The sequence below is a fragment of the Gobio gobio genome (genome assembly GCF_949357685.1).
Source record: "Gobio gobio genome assembly, chromosome: 14".
In the NCBI taxonomy this organism is placed as follows: Eukaryota; Metazoa; Chordata; class Actinopteri; order Cypriniformes; family Gobionidae; genus Gobio; species Gobio gobio.
The window spans coordinates 996136-1017906 of NC_137107.1; the positions used below are offsets into that span (position 1 = coordinate 996136).

Here is a 21771-nt window from a genome sequence, read left to right on the forward strand (position 1 = left end):
AAAAAATAGAAACTTAACAGATTATAATGATGTATAACACTTGCCTGAATGATAAAAAACGACAGAGTTATTTGAGTCTCTTTGGCACTGACAAGGAAAAAAGAGAGCCGATTGCGCCGGCGTGATCGCCGACTGGAGAGGGTTAAACACAGTTTAAGGAGGAGCTGGGTTGCAAAGCAGCGTGCAGTGGAAGCAGCCAATCAGGCAGACTGAACTTAAGCTGCGCATAAGTAAAGTGCCCTGTTTGAGAGTTTGGCTTGAGCGCGATATCACTTCCGGTGAGTGAGGTCAATGTACACAATATGGAGCTGAGGTACACGCGAGAGATCACTTCTGGCACTTGCATAAACTATCCCAGATCATGTACAGACCTCACTTACTGGAAGTGATCGCGCGCTGAAGGCTGTTGGACATAGTGGGGTATTTGAGGTAAAAAATTATATAAATACTGTTCGGTTTCTCGCACAAGCTGATCATTTTGTGTCTTAAGTGTCATCAAAGTGTCATCACGAGCCACAGGGTTTAATTAGAATTTGTCTGTGCATGTTTTTATGTTTTTTTACTCTCATAGATGCATGTTACCATTCACATGCATTATACCACTGTCAGACAGCAACGGTTGGAGTTAAAAATCTTTATTTGTGTTCTATTGAAGAAACAAAGTCAACTATATATTGGATACCCTGGGGGCAAATATAGCTTAAAATCCTATTTTTTTGTTAGCACACATTACAGGTCTTAGGGTGAACAATTAATCCATGCAAGTTAATACACAGAAAAAATAGTTTATTGTGGTAATCTGAAAAGTACCATCCGGTCTGAAATGGTGTTCCTTTTCTGATGGCTTCAGTTTGACGGCTTGGATTTAAATATCCTTAACCACTCCCCTCCAACCGTTAGTCTGATATGAGCGAGAGATGAATGAGCTGCAGGTAGGCCTATGTGACAGAGAGCAACAGAGCAAAGGAAATATATATTTTTATTATAGTATATAGTTTATTTTATTTGGAATGTAATCAACAAACGTCTCGGTTACGTATGTAACCCTCGTTCCCTGAGGAGGGAACGGAGACGTACATTAGTGACTAACGAATGGGGGTTTCGCTTAGAAGCCAATCATCTTCTAGTATTCAACAGCGCCCAATGGCAGTGCCAATGCCATGGGCATGCGGAATTTGCATGCGTAACTCCGCCCCACCTCGAGGGTATATAAGGAAGTACGCTGGCAACATCGCATTATGTTACTGCTGCAGGAGCCAAGACTGAACTCCGCGTTCCAGGCAGCACAGCTGACGTGGCCAAAGAAACGTACGTCTCCGTTCCCTCCTCAGGGAATGAGGGTTACATACGTAACCGAGATATTCCCTTTTGTTCAGTCACTACGACGTACGTTAGTGACTAACGAATGGGGGTTCCAATACAACAACGCCACTCAGCTGTCATCCAGTGCCCTGCGTAAGTGTGAGTACCCTGTCGTAAGACTAGTACGGACGAAGGACTCCCACTTATCACAGGAATACCAAGGTACACTGGGAAGCATATCCCAGTGAGGGAATGCCAAGATGCCTACCCGTAGGTGAGGACTTAGGAACACACATATGACCCGCTAAGGGCTGCATATGGAAGAACTCTAGGGTACCAGCCGAAGGTGGATTTTTAACCCTAGGGGCGGCAGGGACTTGCCAAGGGAAAGACACCTGCTCGCTGAGGAGGCTTACGGTGGAAATACTCGTGTAGGGGTCGCCGGAGGGGAACCATGCACACGGAGCACCTGGCCGGACATGAGGGTCTGGGCTCGAAAGGGCAGACTGAACTGATGTCGGAGTAAGCAGTGCTGGAGGAGCTCAGGGCTCTCGGGGAGCTCACCTGAGGAAAATAATCGCACGTATCCAGTCCTAGGAGTGGAATGGCGAGCAAGCGAAGACACCTGAGCCTGGCCCATTACCGGCCACCCGTAGGGGCGAGTACATAGTCGGACACTGGCTCCACTCGGAGATTGTAGAATCTGGCGAATGTGTTGGGTGTAGCCCAGCCTGCAGCTCTGCAGATGTCTGTTAGCGAGGCGCCATGCGCTAGAGCCCAAGAGGAGGCCACACTCCGGGTGGAGTGTGCCCTCACACCAAGGGGACATGGTCGACCTTGCTGCTGGTAAGCCAAAACAATGGTGTCCACTATCCAGTGAGACAACCTCTGCTTTGAGAGAGCACTTCCCTTCCGCTCTACACCATAACAGACAAAGAGCTGGTCTGAGGTCCTGAAACATCGCGTACTGTCTACATAGGCGCGGAGAGCGCGTACTGGACAGAGCAATGCCAAGGCTGGGTCTGCCTCCTCCAAAGGCAGCGCTTGCAGGTTCATCACCTGATCTCGGAACGGAGTGGTAGGAACCTTGGGCACATATCCGGGCCGGGGTCTCAGGATCACGTGAGAGTTAGCCGGCCCGAACTCAAGGCACGCTTCGTCAACCGAAAATGCTTGCAGGTCCCCGACCCTCTTAAGCGAGGCCAATGCGGTCAGCAGAGCCGTCTTCATAGACAAGAACTTAATCTCAGCCGACCGCAATGGCTCAAAGGGAGGCCTCTGCAGAGCACTTAAGACTACTGAGAGGTCCCAAGAAGGAACGAGAGGAGAGCGAGGAGGATTCAGTCTCCTCGCCCCCCTCAGGAACCTGATGATCAGGTCGTGCTGACTTACCTTTTTGTCTCCCAGGAGATCGTGGTAGGCAGATATTGCGGCCACATACACTTTAAGGGTGGAAGGAGACAGCCTTCGCTCCACCCCCTCCTGGAGAAACGATAGCACGGACCCGATCGGGCATTTCCAGGGGTCTTCTTGGCGGGAAGAACACCATGTGACGAAGAGGTTCCACTTCAACGCATAGAGACGTCGCGTAGACTCAGCTCTAGCGGAAGTGATGGTAGCGACCACCGCAGGTAGAAGGCTACTCAACCCTGCCGCGTCCCGTCCAGAAGCCACACGTGGAGCTTCCAGAGCGCTGGACGCGGGTGCCAAAAGGTGCCCCGTCTCTGAGTGAGGAGGTCCGGTCTCAGAGGAATAGGCCAGGGAGGGGCTGTCGCAAGGAGTAGAAGTTCTGTGAACCAGGTCTGGCCGTGCCAATACGGGGCGACCAACATGACCTGCTCCTTGTCCTCCCTGATCTTGCACAGTACCCGTGCAAGAAGGCTCACTGGGGGAAACGCATACTTGCGTAGCCCTGACGGCCAGCTGTGCGCCAGTGCATCCGTGCCAAGGGTGCCCTTGGTCAGGGAATAATACAGGGAGCAATGGGAAGAGTCCTGGGAGGCAAACAGATCTACCTGTGCGTCGCCGAACCGTTCCCATATCAGCTGGACCGTCTGGGGGTGGAGTCTCCACTCTCCGGGGAGAGGCTGAAACCGTGAGAGCTCGTCGGCTGCACAGTTCAGGTCTCCGGGGATGTGGACAGCACGAAGGGACCTCAGGTGCTTCTGACTCCACAAAACGAGATGGCGGGCGAGTTGAGACATACGGCGGGAGCGTAGACCGCCCTGGTGGTTGATGTACGCTACTACGGCCGTGTTGTCTGTCCTGACTAGTACATGTTGACCCCTCAGCAACGCTCGGAAGCGGTGCAGGGCGAACCGTACTGCCAGTAACTCGAGGCAATTGACATGCAGAAGGCGCTGGGGTCCTATCCAGGAGCCCGCGGCTGCTTGTCCATTGCACATGGCACCCCAGCCCGTAGATGATGCATCTGTTGTCACAACAACATGCCTGGAAACTCGTTCTAAGGACACTCCGGTCCGTAGAAAACTGAGGTTCGACCACGGGGTGAGTGTCTGTAAGCAGGCCCGAGTCACTTGTACCCGGAGCGTGCCAGACCGCCATGCCCATCTCGGGACTCGATCGCGTAGCCAGTGCTGAAGCGGTCTCATATGAAGCAATCCGAGCGGCGTCACCGCGGCTGCAGATGCCATATGCCCCAGGAGCCTCTGAAAATGTTTCAGTGGAACCGCACTCTTGCCCTCGATTTGACGAAGGGAAGTCAGCAGAGACTGCGCGCGTTCGCTCGAAAGCTGCGCGCACATGGCGACCGAGTCGATATCCATACCGAGAAAAGAGATCCTCTGCGCGGGGCAAAGTTTGCTCTTCTCCCAGTTGACCCGAAGGCCCAGACGGGCTAGGTGATGGAGCACCAAATCTCTGTGTCCGCAAACCTGCTCTCGAGAGTGACCCAGTATGAGCCAGTCGTCGAGGTAGTTCAGGATGCGAACCCCGTGCTGCCGAAGGGGCGCAAGGGCTGCCTCGGCAATCTTCGTAAAGACGCGAGGGGACAGAGATAGCCCGAATGGTAGAACTGCGTACTGATATGCCCGCCCCTCGAAAGCAAACCGTAGGAACGGTCTGTGTCGAGGTAGAATGGAGACATGGAAGTAGGCGTCCTTCAGGTCGATCGCTGCAAACCAATCGTCTGGACGAATGCATTCGAAAAGGTGTTTCGCTGTCAACATCTTGAACGGAAACCGGTGAAGGGAACGGTTCAAGATGCGCAGGTCCAGGATCGGTCGTAACCCACCGGTCTTTTTGGGTACAATGAAGTACGGGCTGTAAAACCCGAAATTCATCTCGGCTGGAGGGACAGGTTCGATCGCACCCTTCGCCAGTAGGGTGGCAATCTCCGCTCGCATGACGGGGGCGTTGGCCCCGATCATAGTGGAACGGACTCCCCGGAAGCAGGGAGGAACCTGCGCGAACTGAATCGCGTAGCAGCGCCTGATGGTCCGCGCGACCCAGCGGGACAGCCCTGGAAGCTGAAGCCAGACTCCCAGAAACTGTGCCAGCGGGGTCATACGGAGTACAGACGTACCCGGTGTGGGTTTGCAGCGATGCAGCGTCACCGGCCCGGACATGGGAGGCTGTGGGTGTCCCAGTGCGGGGGCACGGTTGACAGCTGCGTCCTGACAGAGGAGACCAAGGACGCACGTTCCACTGGGGTCTGCTCTGCCAGGAGGCTGGCGACAGAGTGGGATGCGAGTGGCGGGACCCGTGGGTGGCGCGCACCGTCATCACCGGACTCTGTGGGCTCAGGGATGGGAGTGTTAATTCTTTCTTTGACCAACATAGGGTGCTACTGACCCGGGGGCCAGCAGCTGAACAAAGGATTCTCCCCCGGCCCTCCACCGGGGGAAGGAGTGGTCCTGCTACCATCTCCTCGAAAGAATTTCCCATCCCTGAGCCGTCCGTCTCAGGAGCGCCACTTGGCCTGACGTTTAGCGGGGCGCGGGGCGGCCTGAGGGGCCTTGGACGCCTTCCTACGGCTTCCTCCGCGACCCGGCCCGGGTGAAGGCTGCTGCTTGGACCGGGTGGGAGGGGCGGGAGCCTTAGGAGGGCGTCCTCAGCGTGGAGCAGACTGAGGCGACTGTGCCAGCGGCTGGGTGGAGGCAGCAGCTGGCCGCCGGGGCAGTACGTGTTTGATAGCCTCAGTCTGCTTCTGGGCGATTGAGAACTGTTGGGCAAAGTCCTCAACCGCCCCGCCGAAGAGGCCGGCCTGGGATATGGGGGCATCGAGGAACCGGGTCCGCTCGGTGTCCCGCATATCGGCCAGGTTCAGCCACAGGTGACGCTCCTGGACCACATTTGTGGACATCACTTGACCCAGGGAGCGTGCGGTCACCTTCGTCGCCCGGAGAGCGAGGTCGGTGGCGGCACGCAGCTCATTTAAGAGCCCCGGATCAACTCCACCCTCGTGCATGTCCTTGAGGATCCTGGCCTGGTAGACCTGGAGGATCGCCATGGCATGCAACGAAGCGGCAGCCTGCCCCACGACTCTGTGCGATTTCGCCACCAAGGTTGATGTGAATCGACAGGCTTTGGAGGGGTGCTTAGGATCACCACGCCAGGTTGAAGCGCTCTGAGGACACAGTTGCATCGCAACAGAACGTTCAACTGGAGGGACCCCAGTGTACCCTTTAGCTGCCCCATCGAGGACGGAGAAGGCGGAGGAAGTCGCCGAACAGTCACGGGAAGACAGCGGGGACTTCCAGGACCGCGCGAGTTCCTCATGCAGCTCGGAAAAGAAAGGTATTGGGGGCGGGGACTGACGGTTGTCAGCGCGCGCTCCCAAAAAACAATCGTCGAGCCTTGAGCGTTCGGGACAGGGCGGAGGGTTCCACTCTATCCTTAAGCTCGCAGCTGCCCGAGACAACATGGCTGTCAGCTCTGGGTCCGACTCGGGCAATGCTGGCGCGCCCGAAGGCGGCAGCACAGCCGAGTCATCATCCTCAGAGGACTCGAGCCCACCTTGTGATGCGGTGACCGACATCGCATCTTCCTCCAGAGCGCCAAACGAGATGCGCGGGGGGGCCGGAGCCGGCCCCGCGATCTGCGTCTGAACACTTGCGGGTTGCAGTGTGCAAGATGGGGGTGTGGCCCGAGGCATGAGCGTCGGGGCTTTGTTCCACACCGTAACCATCAGGTCACCCTGACCACCAGCCGAAGTACTGGGCCTCTGGGACTCAGTAGATCGGGGTGTGGTAGAGGGGACTCTCACTTCAGTACGAAGGTCATGGAGTCTTGACCGCAACACCGCGATGGTCATGTTCCCGCAGTGGGAACATGACTCATCCACAAACGCTGCCTGGGCATGCTGAAAGCCCAAACATACCAGACAGTGTTTGTACCCATCAGAGGGAGATAACGACCGGCCACACCCAGAAGTACACGGACGAGACATCCTGAAAAGGACGCGTCACGTGTAAGCTCTTTTGTGAGAGGAAGCTTCGCAGAGAACGCCGAAGCGCCCAGGGACCACACACCAGCTGTCTAGCGGACCACTGCGCAGATCAGCAGGCAGGCAGTATGATGATCACTGGAACGCGCCGTAACACCAACGCCTCTGGAAAGCAGCTCGTCTCGAAGGCTGTCGAAGACTCAGATCAGGCTTGAAGGAGTGAAGAGATCCTCTTGGCTCCAAAGCAGAAACATAATGCGATGTTGCCAGCGTACTTCCTTATATACCCACGAGGTGGGGCGGAGTTACGCATGCAAATTCCGCATGCCCATGGCATTGGCACTGCCATTGGGCGCTGTTGAATACTAGAAGATGATTGGCTTCTAAGCGAAACCCCCATTCGTTAGTCACTAACGTACGTCGTAGTGACTGAACGAAAGGGAAGGCCTATTATATTTTAAATTATCAGAAGATTTGACTACACTGCAAAAAATTATCTTCTTATTTGGTATTTTTTCTTGTTTCCAGTCCAAATATTTAAAATTCTTAAATCAAGATTAATTTACTAGATAAGTAAACATTCCTGGGGGGAAAATCAAAATGAAGTGAGTTTTTGCTTAGTTAGTTAACTTTATTGTCCCCAAGGGGAAATTCTGCTTAGGCACAGTGCAGAGTTTCTTCATAAAGGTAGACCAGATAACTTAAAACAATCTATATTCTCTGCCACAACAATTTATGATTTATTAAGCTATAATTTATGATTTATTACACCAATTGTTTTAAATAACCTTATGTGATCTCATTTGGCTTTGGATCAAAAAAATCAGACAGAAAATATATTTTACAATATACTGCTTAATTATAAAAGCTCAAGTAGCATCGCATTATAAATATAATCTATTATGAAAACACCCAACATGGTATAAATAACACAGATAAGCCATATATTGTCGCGATTGTGTGTTTATTATCTTCAAACTTGTCTATCTGCATGTTAGTCTAACATTGTTAGAGCGATTTCTGGAAGCTGTTTATGTCAATGTCACATGGTGATACCATGTGACATTGAAATAAACAGCTTCCAGAAATCGATCAATGAATATAAAAACCGTTGGTACCTTCTAAAGATTGTAATACGAGCGTCAGCTGCTCTCATTCATAAAAAACTCTTCATACTTCATACTGGCAGCTGGGGGGCGCTCCGTGCACATGTAGTTAATATATAGCACGCATGAAGAAGATATCTTCTTCATGCGTGCTATATATGGACTATATGTTAACAAATTACGGTCACTATATGACTTTGAGAATAAAACAGAGGTCAAAAATGGAAGCTTGAGTCTTAGATCTTTTAAATGATGTATAGTTTGTCAAGGTAATTACTTATAATTTTGAGCTAATTTAAACAAAGAAAGCCTCAGTGCACCTCGTGCACGATGTGTTTGTTTGAGATGATGTGTGTGTGGGCGTCGTCTCCGGAGCCTCAGTATTTGAATCTCAATAGAGCGCGTGCTTCGTGGGCGTGGTCGCATTAGTCTATAATGAGCCGCTCAGGAACGAATAACATCGCTCTGCTTTCAAACGGATTACATAAACACAGAATATTTGTTTTTGATTTGTTTAAAACCTGACATTTCAGCATTTCTTTAGACTTATGGCTCATGTTTGTCAGACAAGTATTCAATAAGCTAGAGGTAATTTTCTGAAGACTATCTGAATTAACGTCTTTGACAGAGAGGCTGCAGATCGCGCATCATGTTTGATTTCTTTATTTTGCAAAAAGCACAACCATTTGTTTTTATTGTGACTGTACTAAAAAAAAATAGAAACTTAACAGATTTTAATGATGTATAACACTTGCCTGAATGATAAAAAACGACAGTTATTTGAGTCTCTTTGGCACTGATAAGAAAAAAGCAAGCCAATCACGCCGGCGTGACCGCCGACTCGAGAGGGTTAAAGGGATAGTTCACCCAAAAATTTAAATTAGCCCATAATTCACTCACCCTCAAGTCATCCTAGGTGTATATGACATTCTTCTTTCAGACGAATAAAATCTAAGTTATATTACAAAAGTCCAGGCTAATCCAAGCATTTGAATTGGATTCATAGTTGATCTGTTTTTGAAGTCCATAAAAAGTGTATCTGCCCATCAAATAACTGCTCCACACGGCTCTGGGGTGTTAATAAAGGCCTTCTGAAGTGAATCGATGCGTTTGTGTTAGGGGTGCACCGATCCGATATTAGGATCGGATATCGGCCGCGATACTGACAAAATAGCTGGATCGGGGATCGGAAAAATTAACAGATCCACAAGCCGATCCAGGTGTTTTTTTCCGTCGCAGCAGAACCGACGTCATTCGTCAGCTTCACGTGTGTCGCATGCTAGAAGCAACATTGAGCGAGCCAGAGAGTCGGCTGTGTGGAGGAGATATTTCACGCTTGCCACGCCAACTAGTTCGTCGCTGTTTCGAGGGTATTACTGCAAAGTCAGGGTCTTTCCTGCATTGACATGTTTTTGACGGCCAAAGCCTAATTTGATGAGTTATTGTGATTTACGAGTGATGTAGAACAGATGCTGCGCTCGTGACTGAGTGACAGAGAGACCGATCTGAGAGCTCCTCCCCCGCGCGCGCTCTCTGGGTCTTCAAAATAATCAGTGTTCGCTCTCATATTTCACATATTAATCCAAATCAAAAGCTCGGAAGACCGAAACCATGTTGCACGTGACACATTCGGACAATTTTGTCCTTGAATTATCACTGGGTGTGAATTGCGCTCAAAAAACATTGACTCTTCTCTGACCAGCTGACATAAAGCATACTTTCAATAAGCGGGAGACAAATTATATCCAGTTATGAAGTGTTTTCTGTGTGTTGACATCTTTCGCGATGTTCTAACAGACGGGATTCGCACACAACGCGTCTGCTAATGTCCGATTCGTGACCTAATGACTCCTTTGAACCGAATCATTTTAACGACTGGCCAGAACAACTGATCTGTCCAACACTGAACTCATGAATCAGTTTATTAATTTACTCAGAACGCAACTGAAATGAGAACACAAGTGTGCTTACCCAATTTAGCAAGAGTGAGTAGTAAGAATTATTTTTAATTATCAACAGTATTTCATCTTATTTCTGTTGACAATGTGTAGTAAAATAAATAGGCCTAGCCTACAATCATTTAATCTGGAGTGAGGTGAAACCAGAACAAAGTTGTTATTAGCTAGCTGAAAATTTTTATTAAATTGCATATGGCAGAAAATTAGACTATTTGTTAATTTGTAATGCTACTTTTTTAATATTGATATGATTATATACCAAAACAATTATCTGTAGTGTAAAAAATGTTTGGTAACTGTCAGATTACTATTGTATGTTTGACCAATACACTGTTTTTTGTTTCCACTGCTACATTTTATTTATTTAAAGAAGTTAGATTACATTCTATTTTAGATTTGAATGCACAATTGTTTTTTAAATAAATAAGAATTCAACACCTTACATACATCTGTTATTTTGTCTTAGTTATGTTTAGTTAGTAAAGTCTGGTGCCTTTAGTCTCTTCAAGGAAGGTATAAGGTGGAAGATATACAGTTTATTATTAATTCAACAATATATCGGATCGGTATCGGGTATCGACAGATACACAAAGCCCAGGCATCGGTATCGGTATCGGGACTGAAAAAGTCGGATCGGTGCACCCCTAGTTTGTGTAAGAAAAATATCCATATTTTTAACTTTATCAAGTAAACTTTCGACCGGCCGCCTTCCCTGTTCAATTTATGGAAAATTTTTGGAAAAATACCCTGCCGATCGAAAGACTAACGCGACCAGGTCCGCTCGTCATGACGTCACGAATGCATCTTGAGTTTCACTTTCAACATTCAACACTTTTCCATGGAATGCGGTCGGTCGAAAGTTTAATTGATAAAGTTAAAAATTAAAAAGTTAAAGTTAAAGATCTGGTAGGACTTTGCTAAAGGAAAAGGGCCCTGCAGAGGACAGAAGCTTTTTTTAAAAACAAAAAACAGGAGGTGGAACCAACAACATCTTTCTCATAGCAGAAGAAGAAAAGGCATTGTCAATACTTGGCACAAGTGCCTCTTAGGTGGCATTACTGGTTAAATTCCCTCATTCAAGTCAACTACTTGGTTCACACATTTATAACAGCAGCTCATTGGTTCTCCGCAGACATGTCAAGAGTCTGAACTGTTCCCTCAGTTCAGTGTTCAAGTGACTTGAGAACTGTTGTAACTATTGACAGATGAGTGCACCATCAACATGTCACCTAAATGATTCAATGTAATTATATTAAAAATAAGCGTATTTAAATATGCCTTGTCATGATATTCTGTATTGTATTTTCATAGAAAATGTATTCTGTAATCCAAAACTGTATTTTACACATAATGACACATTACACACAATAGTAACTGAATGTGTCTTTATGTGAAGTTAACATACAAGATGTTTATGTTTACGTGCTGTTTATGTAAATTACCTCATGAACAGTTTGAAAGTATGTACCATTTCTCACCACTAGGTGGTGGTGTTGGTATATGATTTCATAGTTTAATTCTTTTGTAACATTTAACCTGATAATGTCTTCAAAGATTATGTAAACTGATCATTAAATAATGTCTTAGGATACTAGATACATGTGAGTTCATTTAACTTTATTCTCTTTCTTTTTTATTTCCACATAGACACCCACACACACTCAAACCCCATACATATACCTGGATATGATGCACCTATGGTGAATAGATCAACCCTTGTACAGCTGTGTTGTGTACAAGATGAAAGTTACCATTGTGTTAAGAACAAATACTCCTACTTTGCATGAAGCTGATCAGATCCTGTCTGAAAAGAGTATACTTTTCATTAGGGGTGCACCGAAATTTCGGCCGCTGAAAATGTTAGTCCGAAAATGGCATTATTGGTTTCAAGCTGAAAAAAAAAACCCAGCCGAAAATATAAACCGAAAATTAATGTCACCCGCCCCTCCCATTCATGCGCGAGCGCTTAGGTTTCACTCACGATTGAGCTGTAATCACGCGTCTGCATATCAAAGATTAAGCATGTCAGCGGTATGGAAGTATTTTAAAGTTTCAGATGAGGACACCAATAGTAGGGATGTCCCGATCCGATCTTGTGATCGGAAATCGGGCCCGATCACGTGGTTTGAGACTCGATCGGAATCGGACGTTACCTCCCGATCAGGACTCGGATGTATATATGTACAGGGCTGGATTAACATAAGGGCTAGCTGGGGCTGAATCCCCAGGGCCCGAGCACAGAGGGGACAGTTGACAGTCGATCGGGAGAACCTAAACTTTTCCTGGAGCGCTGCTCGCCATACCCCACCACGCCCCCCCCCCCCCCCATATATTAAGCGCTGTTATTTACTCGAGTGCTGCAAATGCATGGGATTGGGAACAAGCATCAAAATCCAGGTGAAGAAACTGCATTACCTGATTAAACCGCGAGCGCATCCAACAAACTCGAAGCGCGAGAGCAGCTGGATCGTCTCACGCACAGCGCTGACGAACTCGTTCTGCGATTTTGCTGCTCTATTGAAGTGATAACGAGTTATGAGCACCAGGCAGTCGCTTTATCCATTTGAATTTGATACAAGCTCAACATCATGTGTACAGTAAAGGCTCTGTGGAGAAACTAGCTGAACAAGACTGAATAGCTCCGACCAAGTAAACTGAAGTGTTGAGGTAAACTAGGCTGCCTACACGATGGCCGTAGCCAGCTAACGTTATGAAGTCTGGACCTCTGTATTTTTCCGAGGTGTACATAATACATTAGTCATTTAGTAGACACTTTTATCCAAAGTGAGTTAATATGTGTTAAATGTAATAAATGTTGCGAAATAATTGCCTAATAGAGTATTAACACTACTTTAGTGCTGCAAGGATATCTTCTTGTCTGAGCTGCTCTGCCTGCGGTCTGTCACCGTCACCACTCATCAATATACAAATATTTGAGATGACCAATCAAATGAAAGTATGCAGGCTTTATACGCAGAAGCTGCTGTGCGAGTAACACACTTCAGTAAACGGTGCGAGATGCAAGTAGCCAAACTTAACATTTCATATTTGACAGCTGTTTTAATATATAAAATGTTAAACAATGAAAAGACTATCAGCCAGAGCTCAGCTTTAGGAGGGGAAGAGACAGGGCAAGAGAAGGAGACAAAAAGAAAGAGTGATGTAAATGAGGAGGCTTATAGAAATGAGAGAATGATGAAAAAAGGAGAGAGGAGGTATGACAGATAATCTACTGCCCACTAACATATAGAAGTATATATACTTGGGTATATATAGGTATATTGAAAATTATCATAAATGTTACATTTGAAGTCATTGAATTGGTATGAGGGACACATGAGCAGTAGGTAGATGTTTGTTTTATAACAGGTTTTGTGTAAAATCCTATTTAAACTAATTCAGTTTTGTCCGTTACTGGGTTGAGAATAACAGGTGTACAAATCTGAAAAAAACTGAAAATAATAAAAAGTCTTTAATGCCTGAGATGGGAAAATATGATTTTTTTGAAGGTTTGATATGTGCCTAATAATGTGGGGTATTTAGAAATGTAATTATATGTAGTTCAAAAATTGTAAAAGTCCAAGTTGAAATATTACAGAATCCCAGGAATGACCCATATACTTATATTATAGAAGTATCGGATCGGGACTCGGTATCGGTAGATACTCAAAATCAAATGACTCGGACTCAGACTCAAGGGCTAAAGACTAAATATGTTCGTCAACGGCCTTTTTTTCCATGACGAAGATGAGACGAGACGATGACGAGACTGCACCAATGTCCAAAAACGCAGACTAAGACTAAATTAACATGCATTATTGTTGACGGAAAAGGACGAGACTAAAATGTTTTGCATAAAATAAAAACTAAGGTAAAATCTCTCTTCATTTTCGTCTACAATCGTCTCTACTTTTTCATCATGAGATAACCCTGTTCAAAATATTCTGAAAGAGTTTGCGCTTTTGCTCACGTACAGGTCTCAGACTACTGTTGCTGCCAGCCTGTCATCTCCCGGTGGCACGCACGGTCACGTGGTTCATGGAGCTCTCAATACTTCCAGTGCTGTGTCAATACATTTGGCACAAGACTAAGACTGAATTAAAAATAGGTGACAAAATTAACACTAGACAAGTGCATCCTAAATTTTCGGTTTCGGCCCAGAATTTTAATTTCGGTGCATCGCTACTTTTCATGGATAATAATGTAATTTTGTGGGAAAATCTTGGAAATAGTTTGTCATTTTTGTCTTATTGATTGTTAAATGCATTTGTTTGGTCAGTGTCAGGCTGAAATAAGTGAAATCGTGAAGTGATATGGAACTGTAATGTAGTCAAGACATGACTGGAACTACTTTAGCTGCTGTTTATTGGAAAATAATTACATGCCTTAGAAAGCTCATCAACCAATCAGAATGAAGCAGTCAATAGTATAACATTCTCAATAAGAATGTTTGTAATAAAAAATAAATTAAAATTGGTTTGTAATACATGGTAATACTGTTTTTGAGTTGTTCCATCAAAGGAAAATATGCTTCACATACTTGAGTTTGTCCAGTGTGCAGTTTGAATCCTCCAGTTTGTCTGATAGCAGCTTGACTCCTGAATCTCCTGGGTGATTGTAGCTCAGATCCAGCTCTCTCAGGTGTGAGGGGTTTGAACTCAGAGTGGAAGACAGATAACCACAGCCTTCCTCTGTCACCATACAGCCAGACAACCTACAAAAACACACAGAAACAGTCCATATGATTATTGGTATTATTAATTTGTAACGGTGTAAAAAAAAACTTAAATAGTAATTTCCAGTGAAAATAAAAATAAATTGTTGTTTTGATTTGAAAATATTTAATTTATTTAATTTGTAATTGAATATGATGAGACAAGAAACATTGACAGTCATTTTCAGCATATTAGGCTTATTTGGTGCTTGTTGCATACTCAATACCATGTTATGAGTGGCCCACTGCCCTGGTATGAGTAGCTCTACCCTAATTAGACACACCTGATGCATCTAATCAAAGTCTTCAAGATTACTAGACTTAGGCCTTATCCATACTTCTTCTTCTGTTTTGGCCTTATGTCCACCAAAAAACTTTTTTTTTAAAAATGCTCTCCACAGTGGATACATTCGTTTTTGCATTATAGTGTGGGCTGTGAAAACGCAGGTGTTTGAAAATGATGACACGTTTAGTCCTCCAACAAATTTTTTTCTGATAGGAGGAGTGTGACAAGATCTCGCAATATTAAAATGTGACGAGATTTCTCGTCGAGTTGAAAAGCTTTCTCGCAATATCACCATGATGGAGCATGAGAGAGAAATTAGCATAGAATCACAGTTCACTGATCATGTGATGGGCAAGATTAATGACAAGACCATGGCATAGGATTCGTTGCGCAACAGAGCCTAGCGTGGAGAGACGCTTCTGGGATGCTTCTGAAACGGGCTGTGGGCGGCTGGTATAAAAACAAGCATTGACTAGAGTGGCCACGATCAGCTCCGGTTGCTGTGTCAGAGCCGTAATGTGGCGCAGATGTGTGCAGTGTAAATAAGGGGAAAGCATCCGATAAATGTACCACCGCTCCCTATACACAGAGTATTTGTGATCGCAAATTCGAAACCGTCTCTATCATTTCAGTAAGCTTTTATGAGGGTTTACGCATGCGTAGTAAAGTAAATTTTAATGTTGATTTACTGTGAATCGCTATAAAACACTGAAAACAGGACCATGAGCTGCTCTGTGTAAATATCACAATCTTCAAAATTCATAAAAAGCCATATCCCATTGTCTCAAACATGTATTGCTAGAATTCATAAAAGGAATGCCAGCCAACTGGTGAGAAACATCATGTGGCATGTCTTGTTATTTTTGAACCCTGATTGAGATATTGACTCTTTCCCCGCCAAACATACAGGGAGTGCAGAATTATTAGGCACGTTGATTTTCTGATCATATTTTTTTTCCAGGCACATTTGACCAATTCCAAACCACAGTAATCCTAATAACTACTATTGATTTAGTATTTAATAATGTATAAGTGATATATAATTGTTCATGAAGGCTGGAAATGAAAATCACCTTATATTCAGGCGTGCAGAATTATTAGGCATGTTTTCTTTTACAGATAAATTGAGCCAAAAAAGAGATTTAACTCAGACTGAAAAGTCAAAAAGTATTAAATGCCCATGAGAAGGATGCAATACTAATGCAATACTAGACATTGCAGTTAAGGCATGACCATTGGACAGTGAAATGCTTGTTGGGTCAGCAGGGTCAGACAAAAACAGGTGGTGAAGAAAAGACACCTGTTAACTGCAAAAGAATTAAGAATTAAGGTGAAGAATTAAGGGTGAAACCATCAGGAACCCTTTAGTCTCCAGCGCCACCATTTTCCAAAGCTGCAACCGACCTGGAGTCTCCAGAAGTGAAGGTGTCAGGATCTCAGAGACTTCAGTTAGGTAAAGAATCCTAAAACATGACCCCCACTAGATAAGAATCACAAGCTGAAGTGTTGTAAAATACATGAAGAAGGTTTTTTTATAGGCTTTATGGACAGATAGGTTGAGAGTGACTCTTGAAGGACCAGCACCACATCCTCTAGTACCACTGTTTGAAGAATTCATCTTCCAGAATCAGTACGTTTTGGGAGTTCATTTTTAGTCCATCTCTGCAAAACGGACTTCAGGATGGACTAAAATGAACTCCCAAAACGTACTGCCAGATTCTGGAAGATGAATTCTTCAAACAGTGGTACTAGAGGATGAGGAGCTGGTCCTTCAAGAGTCATTCTCAACCTATAAAACCTATAAAGCCTATAAAAAAGCAGGCTTCATGTATTTTACAACACTTCAGCTTATGATTCTTATTTAGTGGGGGTCATTTTTTTAGGATTCTTTACCTAACTGAAGTCTCTGAGATCCTGACACCTTGCACTTCTGGAGACTCCAGGTCGGTTGCAGCTCTGGAAAATGGTGGCGCTGGAGACTAAAGGGTTCCTGATGGTTTCACCCTTAATTCTTCACCTTAATTCTTCATTCTTTTGCAGTTAACAGGTGTCTTTTCTCCGCCACATGTTTTTGTCAGATCCTGCAGACCCAACGAGCATTTCACTGTCCAATGGTCACGCCTTAACTGCAATGTCTAGTATTGCATTAGTATTGCATCCTTCTCATGGGCATTTAATACTTTTTGACTTTTCAGTCTGAGTTAAATCTCTTTTTTGGCTCAATTTATCTGTAAAAGAAAACATGCCTAATAATTCTGCACACCTGAATATAAGGTGATTTTCATTTCCAGCCTTCATGAACAATTATATATCACTTATACATTATTAAATACTAAATCAATAGTAGTTATTAGGATTACTGTGGTTTGGAATTGGTCAAATGTGCCTGGAAAAAAAATATGATCAGAAAATCAACGTGCCTAATAATTCTGCACTCCCTGTAGAATTTTCAGTTATTTGTGAGAAAACGCTATCCCTGCCAAAAACCCGAAATTTTCCAGGTTTCTGTGTTTTCACTGTTATAAGCTAGGGGTGCTATTACGCATCTTCTGAATGAGTTCAGAATCTCCTGATCAAAACACAGGTAAAGAAGACGCAGAAACGAGCAATCTCATTTATGAGCTGATGCTTATGTAAAATATAGTGATTATCAAAATTAAACAGCATATAAATCTAAATCTAATGTTACTGGATGAAATGTCAACCCAGGATGAGCTATAGGACTGTGCAAGCATTAGGGGTGTTGATGGACTCCATCTACTCCATCTGTGTTCGATCATCACTCATCACACATTTTTATTTCGTTTAAAAGCAGAGGCTCTGTTATTCCTTTTGAAATATTGCATGCTCAGATATTCATACAACAAAATATTCTGGTGGCCATACCATGTTTGTGAAAATGATTAAAAACTTTTTTAAAAACACTGGCGGGGAAAGAGTTAATGATGCCAGGAACACAAGCCACTAGATGACGTTACTAGTATGTTCAGTGCTATCGGAAGCAAACCATGCATTGAAATAGATGTATTTGAAAACACAATATTTTACAGTTTTAGTACTTGTTTAAGGCCATTTTGCAATCTTCATACAGTCCATTCCCATCCCTCCACCCCAACAATATTTTTCTCAGTTCACAAAGGTCAACTCAGAAAAAACAGACATCTGTATAAATATGGGAAGAAAAAATCACATTCTTAAAAATTTGTTTTTGTCTCTTGTTCTTACATTCCATTGAGAGCAGATGCCACATTCTGTGACAAAGCCATTTACTGTGATAGTACTTCTTTAATTATTTTAAAATCATTTACCTCAGTATCTCCAGCTGACAGTTTGGACTCTTCAGGCCATCAGAAAGAAGCTTCACACCAGAATCCTTCAGGTCGTTGTTACTCAGGTCCAGCTCTCTCAGGAAGTTTGAGGATTGTAAAACTGAAGACAAACTCTCACAGCACTGAGCATTGAGATTACATGTAGGGAATCTGAAGAAAAACACATTGTAATTGCATATAGAATAAAACTCAGTAGTGTGATTTTTAATAATTAACTTATTGCAAATAAAAAAAAGGATTTGAACTCAAACCTCAGTATCTGCAGCTGACAGTTTGGGCTCTTCAGTCCATCAGAGAGCAGCTTCACTCCAGAATCCTGCAGGTCATTGTTACTCAGGTCCAGCTCACTCAGGAGAGAGTTTGAGGATTGTAGAGCTGATGACAGACTCTCACAACACTGAGCAGTGAGATTACAGCACTGTAGCCTGTGCAGAAAACAGAACAATAATATAAAATGCAATATAAATAAATATCTTTATTAAATAACCAGTACTTTCAGTTTCTTTCATTTATGATGTAATTAAGGATAATGAAATTGGTTCCTGAGTTTTAACTGATGCCTGACCCATCTTGCCTGATGTTGGAGATACATTGGCATGTAATATTATCACACACATTGATACATTTACATTTCTTCATATATATGATTGTAAAGAAGACTCTTACAGTGCTCTTCTGGTTTCTTTGATCACTGGCAGCAGTCTCATCACTGCTTCATCAGATGTTCTGTATTTCTGCAGTTCAAACTTCTCTTGAATCTCTTCTGACATGATGAGCACAAACACCAGACCAGACCACTGAGCAGAGGACAGATTCAGTGCTGAAAGATTTCCTGTGCTCAGATTCTTCTGGATTTCCTCTACAAAGTCGTCTTTCAGTTCACTGAGACAGTAGAAGAGATTGATGGTCTTCTCTACTGATTTCTCCTCCTCTATTTTCTGTTTGATATAGTCAACAGTGTCTTTAATGTTCTCTGTTTTGAGTTCCAGTCTTGGCAGTAGTTCCTTCAGGTCACTCTGATTGGACTCCAGTGAGAGACCCAGAAGGAACCGAAGGAAAAGGTCCAGTTGTCCATTCTCACTGTGTAAAGCCTTGTTGATTGCAGCCTTATGAAGTTGAAACAGTGGCTTTTTGAAGAGTTTCTGTGCAATTTTTTTCCAAGATTGAAGAAATGGGTTTGCGTTCTTGTCTTTGTTGATAAAAAACACATAGAGAGCAGCGAGGAATTCCTGTACACTGAGATGTACGAAGCTGTAAACGTTTCTGGCTGAAACCTTTTCCTTCTGAAAGATCTGAGTGCATAACCCAGAGTACACCGACCCTTCACTGACATCTAGTCCACATTTCTCAAGATCTTCTTTGTAGAAAATCAGTTGACCTTTCTTCAGCTGTTGAAAGGCCAATTTCCCAAGCTTCAGAATAATCTGATCGAAAGACATTGCATTGGCTTTAGGTTCAGGGTCACCACAGTATTTTTCTTCCATCTGTTGCTGCTGAGAAAGTAAGAAGCTTGTGTACATCCCTGTGAGAGTTGTGGGTGTTTTGTCATTGCTCTCTTGAGCCAGTAGAGGCTGAAGAACAGTGAGTGATATCCAGCAGAAGACAGGGATGTGGCACATAATGTACAGGCTCCTGGATTTCTTGATGTGACGGATGATTTTTCCAGCAACCTCAGAACTGCTGTTTTTGATAAAGTATTGCTCTTTCTGCACATCATTAAATCCTCGCACTTCAGTCACCTGATCAATGTAGTTTCGGGGTACCTGTCCAGCTGCTGCTGGTCTGGATGTGATCCAGATGAGAGCAGAGGAAACCAGATGTCTCTTGATAAGGCTTGTAACTATCTTACTCACTGTTGTTTTTTTGTGAACATCTGTAAATCTGCCACCCTCTTTAAAATTCAATGGAAAGCGACATTCATCCAGCCCATCAAAAATGAACAAGACCTTACCATCACCTTCAGGAAGAGAAGGCAGTTCTTTAGGATCAAAGAAGTATTCATGAAGCAGTTCCATGAGACTGCAGTTCTCTGTAGTCAGATTTAGCTGACGGAACGGCAGAGGAAAAATGAAGACTATATCCTGATTTTCTTTTCCTTCAACCCAGTCAAGGATGAATTTATTGACAGAGACAGTTTTTCCTACCCCTGCGATCCCCATCGTCAGTACATTTGCATTTCGTTGACCCTTATAGACTTTAAACATGTCATTACACTTGATTGGTGTCTCCTTGGCAATCAATCGGTTGAGATTTGATTCGATCTGTCTCACCTCGTGGTTGTTCACTCTTCCTCCAGTCTCATTCTCCACCACATATAAATCAGTGTAGATATCATTCAGGTATTCCAGATGACCCGTCTGTGAATTACCAACCAATATCCGCTTGTAGTCCTTTTTTAATTTGTCTTTCAGTTTGCAGCTGCTCTCTGTGTAATCATGAAGAGCAGCTTGACTGTCATCTGCAGTTGAGCCTAAAAATGACAGAAAAGACAGCAAAGACTAAGTGATCATGGTTTTCATAAAGTCTTAAAGTCCCCCTGTGGTGAAAATCAAGATTTGAATGCTGTTTATATGCCTATGTGGTGTTTTTAATATGCTTTAAGACTAACCATGTGCAAATTCATAAGTCAACACTATTGCTGAGTATTTTCTAAATAGATAGTCTCAAAAATGCGGTTTGAAATGGCTGGTGTTTCTGACATCACAAACTACCTTGTAACCAATTTTTTTCAAGGAAAAAAACATTTAAATATTTAATTTTGGTGATCAAAGATTAGTTTTAAGGGATACAATTATTGACTACTTTAATAAAACCTATATGTAATTTGTAACCTGGGTCCTCATGTATCAACAGTACGTAGAAAAGGTTCAATATTTTGTCCTATGAATGAAATTTAGAATGTGCCTAAGTACAAGAAAATCCGTATTTATCTAACGTGCGCACATAGTTCTTACGCACATGAGTTCCCAATCATTGTTGATAAATCCCACATGTGCATAAGTACCATGCTCGTTCATGTTCACGTCATTAGCATTCGGAAACGCCTCGAATGAAACATATATGGTGACAACACTTCCCTTTGAAAATCACGTGATTGTGTTTTTTCCTCACCACAATAATAGCAAAGAAAATATAGAAGAGGAACTTCACAAACAGAATGAGTTGCACAACAACGTTTAACAACAACAAATTTGCATCACAAATTATTTTCATGTTAACAGAATGAAACCCTTTTCTATTTACATCATTAAATTAATCGGTTGATGGTGCTTTTATGGTGATGTGGGTGCAGTCAATGGCTCAAATTATGTTTGGGAATCTGGCAATAGCATGAAAGACCCATTTTATTTCGGCTTGTTGAGGATTTCGGTAAGAAAACTGGATGTAGGTTCCCAGCCAGCACAGTCATGTGGGGCCCATATGGGCGTCACCTGGGCTGTCTAAGTGGGGCCCAGCTAGTTTTGTCCTCAGTTTCCATGTAGGCCCCACATGGGCTAGCCCAGATGAACTGAACACTGCTCAGTGTGTACACTACAGGCTGTTAAATGTAACTGAATCAGTGTTGGAGTTAATGAGATAATTAAGTGATTAATAGAGTAAAGACTGAATATTACTGAAGACTCCTGATGATAACAAGCAGAATCACTGAAGGACAGAGAAACACAACAG

The 21771-nt window shown here is 43.9% G+C and overlaps 1 protein-coding gene across 1 annotated transcript in view; it reads right to left on the bottom strand.

The window, feature by feature from the left end:
* The window catches only part of LOC307137873 (NACHT, LRR and PYD domains-containing protein 3-like), a 54328-nt gene that overhangs the window by 3138 nt on the left and 29419 nt on the right, over window positions 1-21771 (bottom strand). Inside the window, exons 4-7 of the mRNA XM_079835878.1 lie at window positions 18769-20572; window positions 18354-18527; window positions 18082-18252; window positions 14314-14487 (exon numbers count right to left, since the gene is read on the bottom strand). Coding sequence (XP_079692004.1) covers window positions 14314-14487; window positions 18082-18252; window positions 18354-18527; window positions 18769-20572 — 2323 coding nt within the window. The remainder of the gene's footprint in view (window positions 1-14313; window positions 14488-18081; window positions 18253-18353; window positions 18528-18768; window positions 20573-21771) is intronic.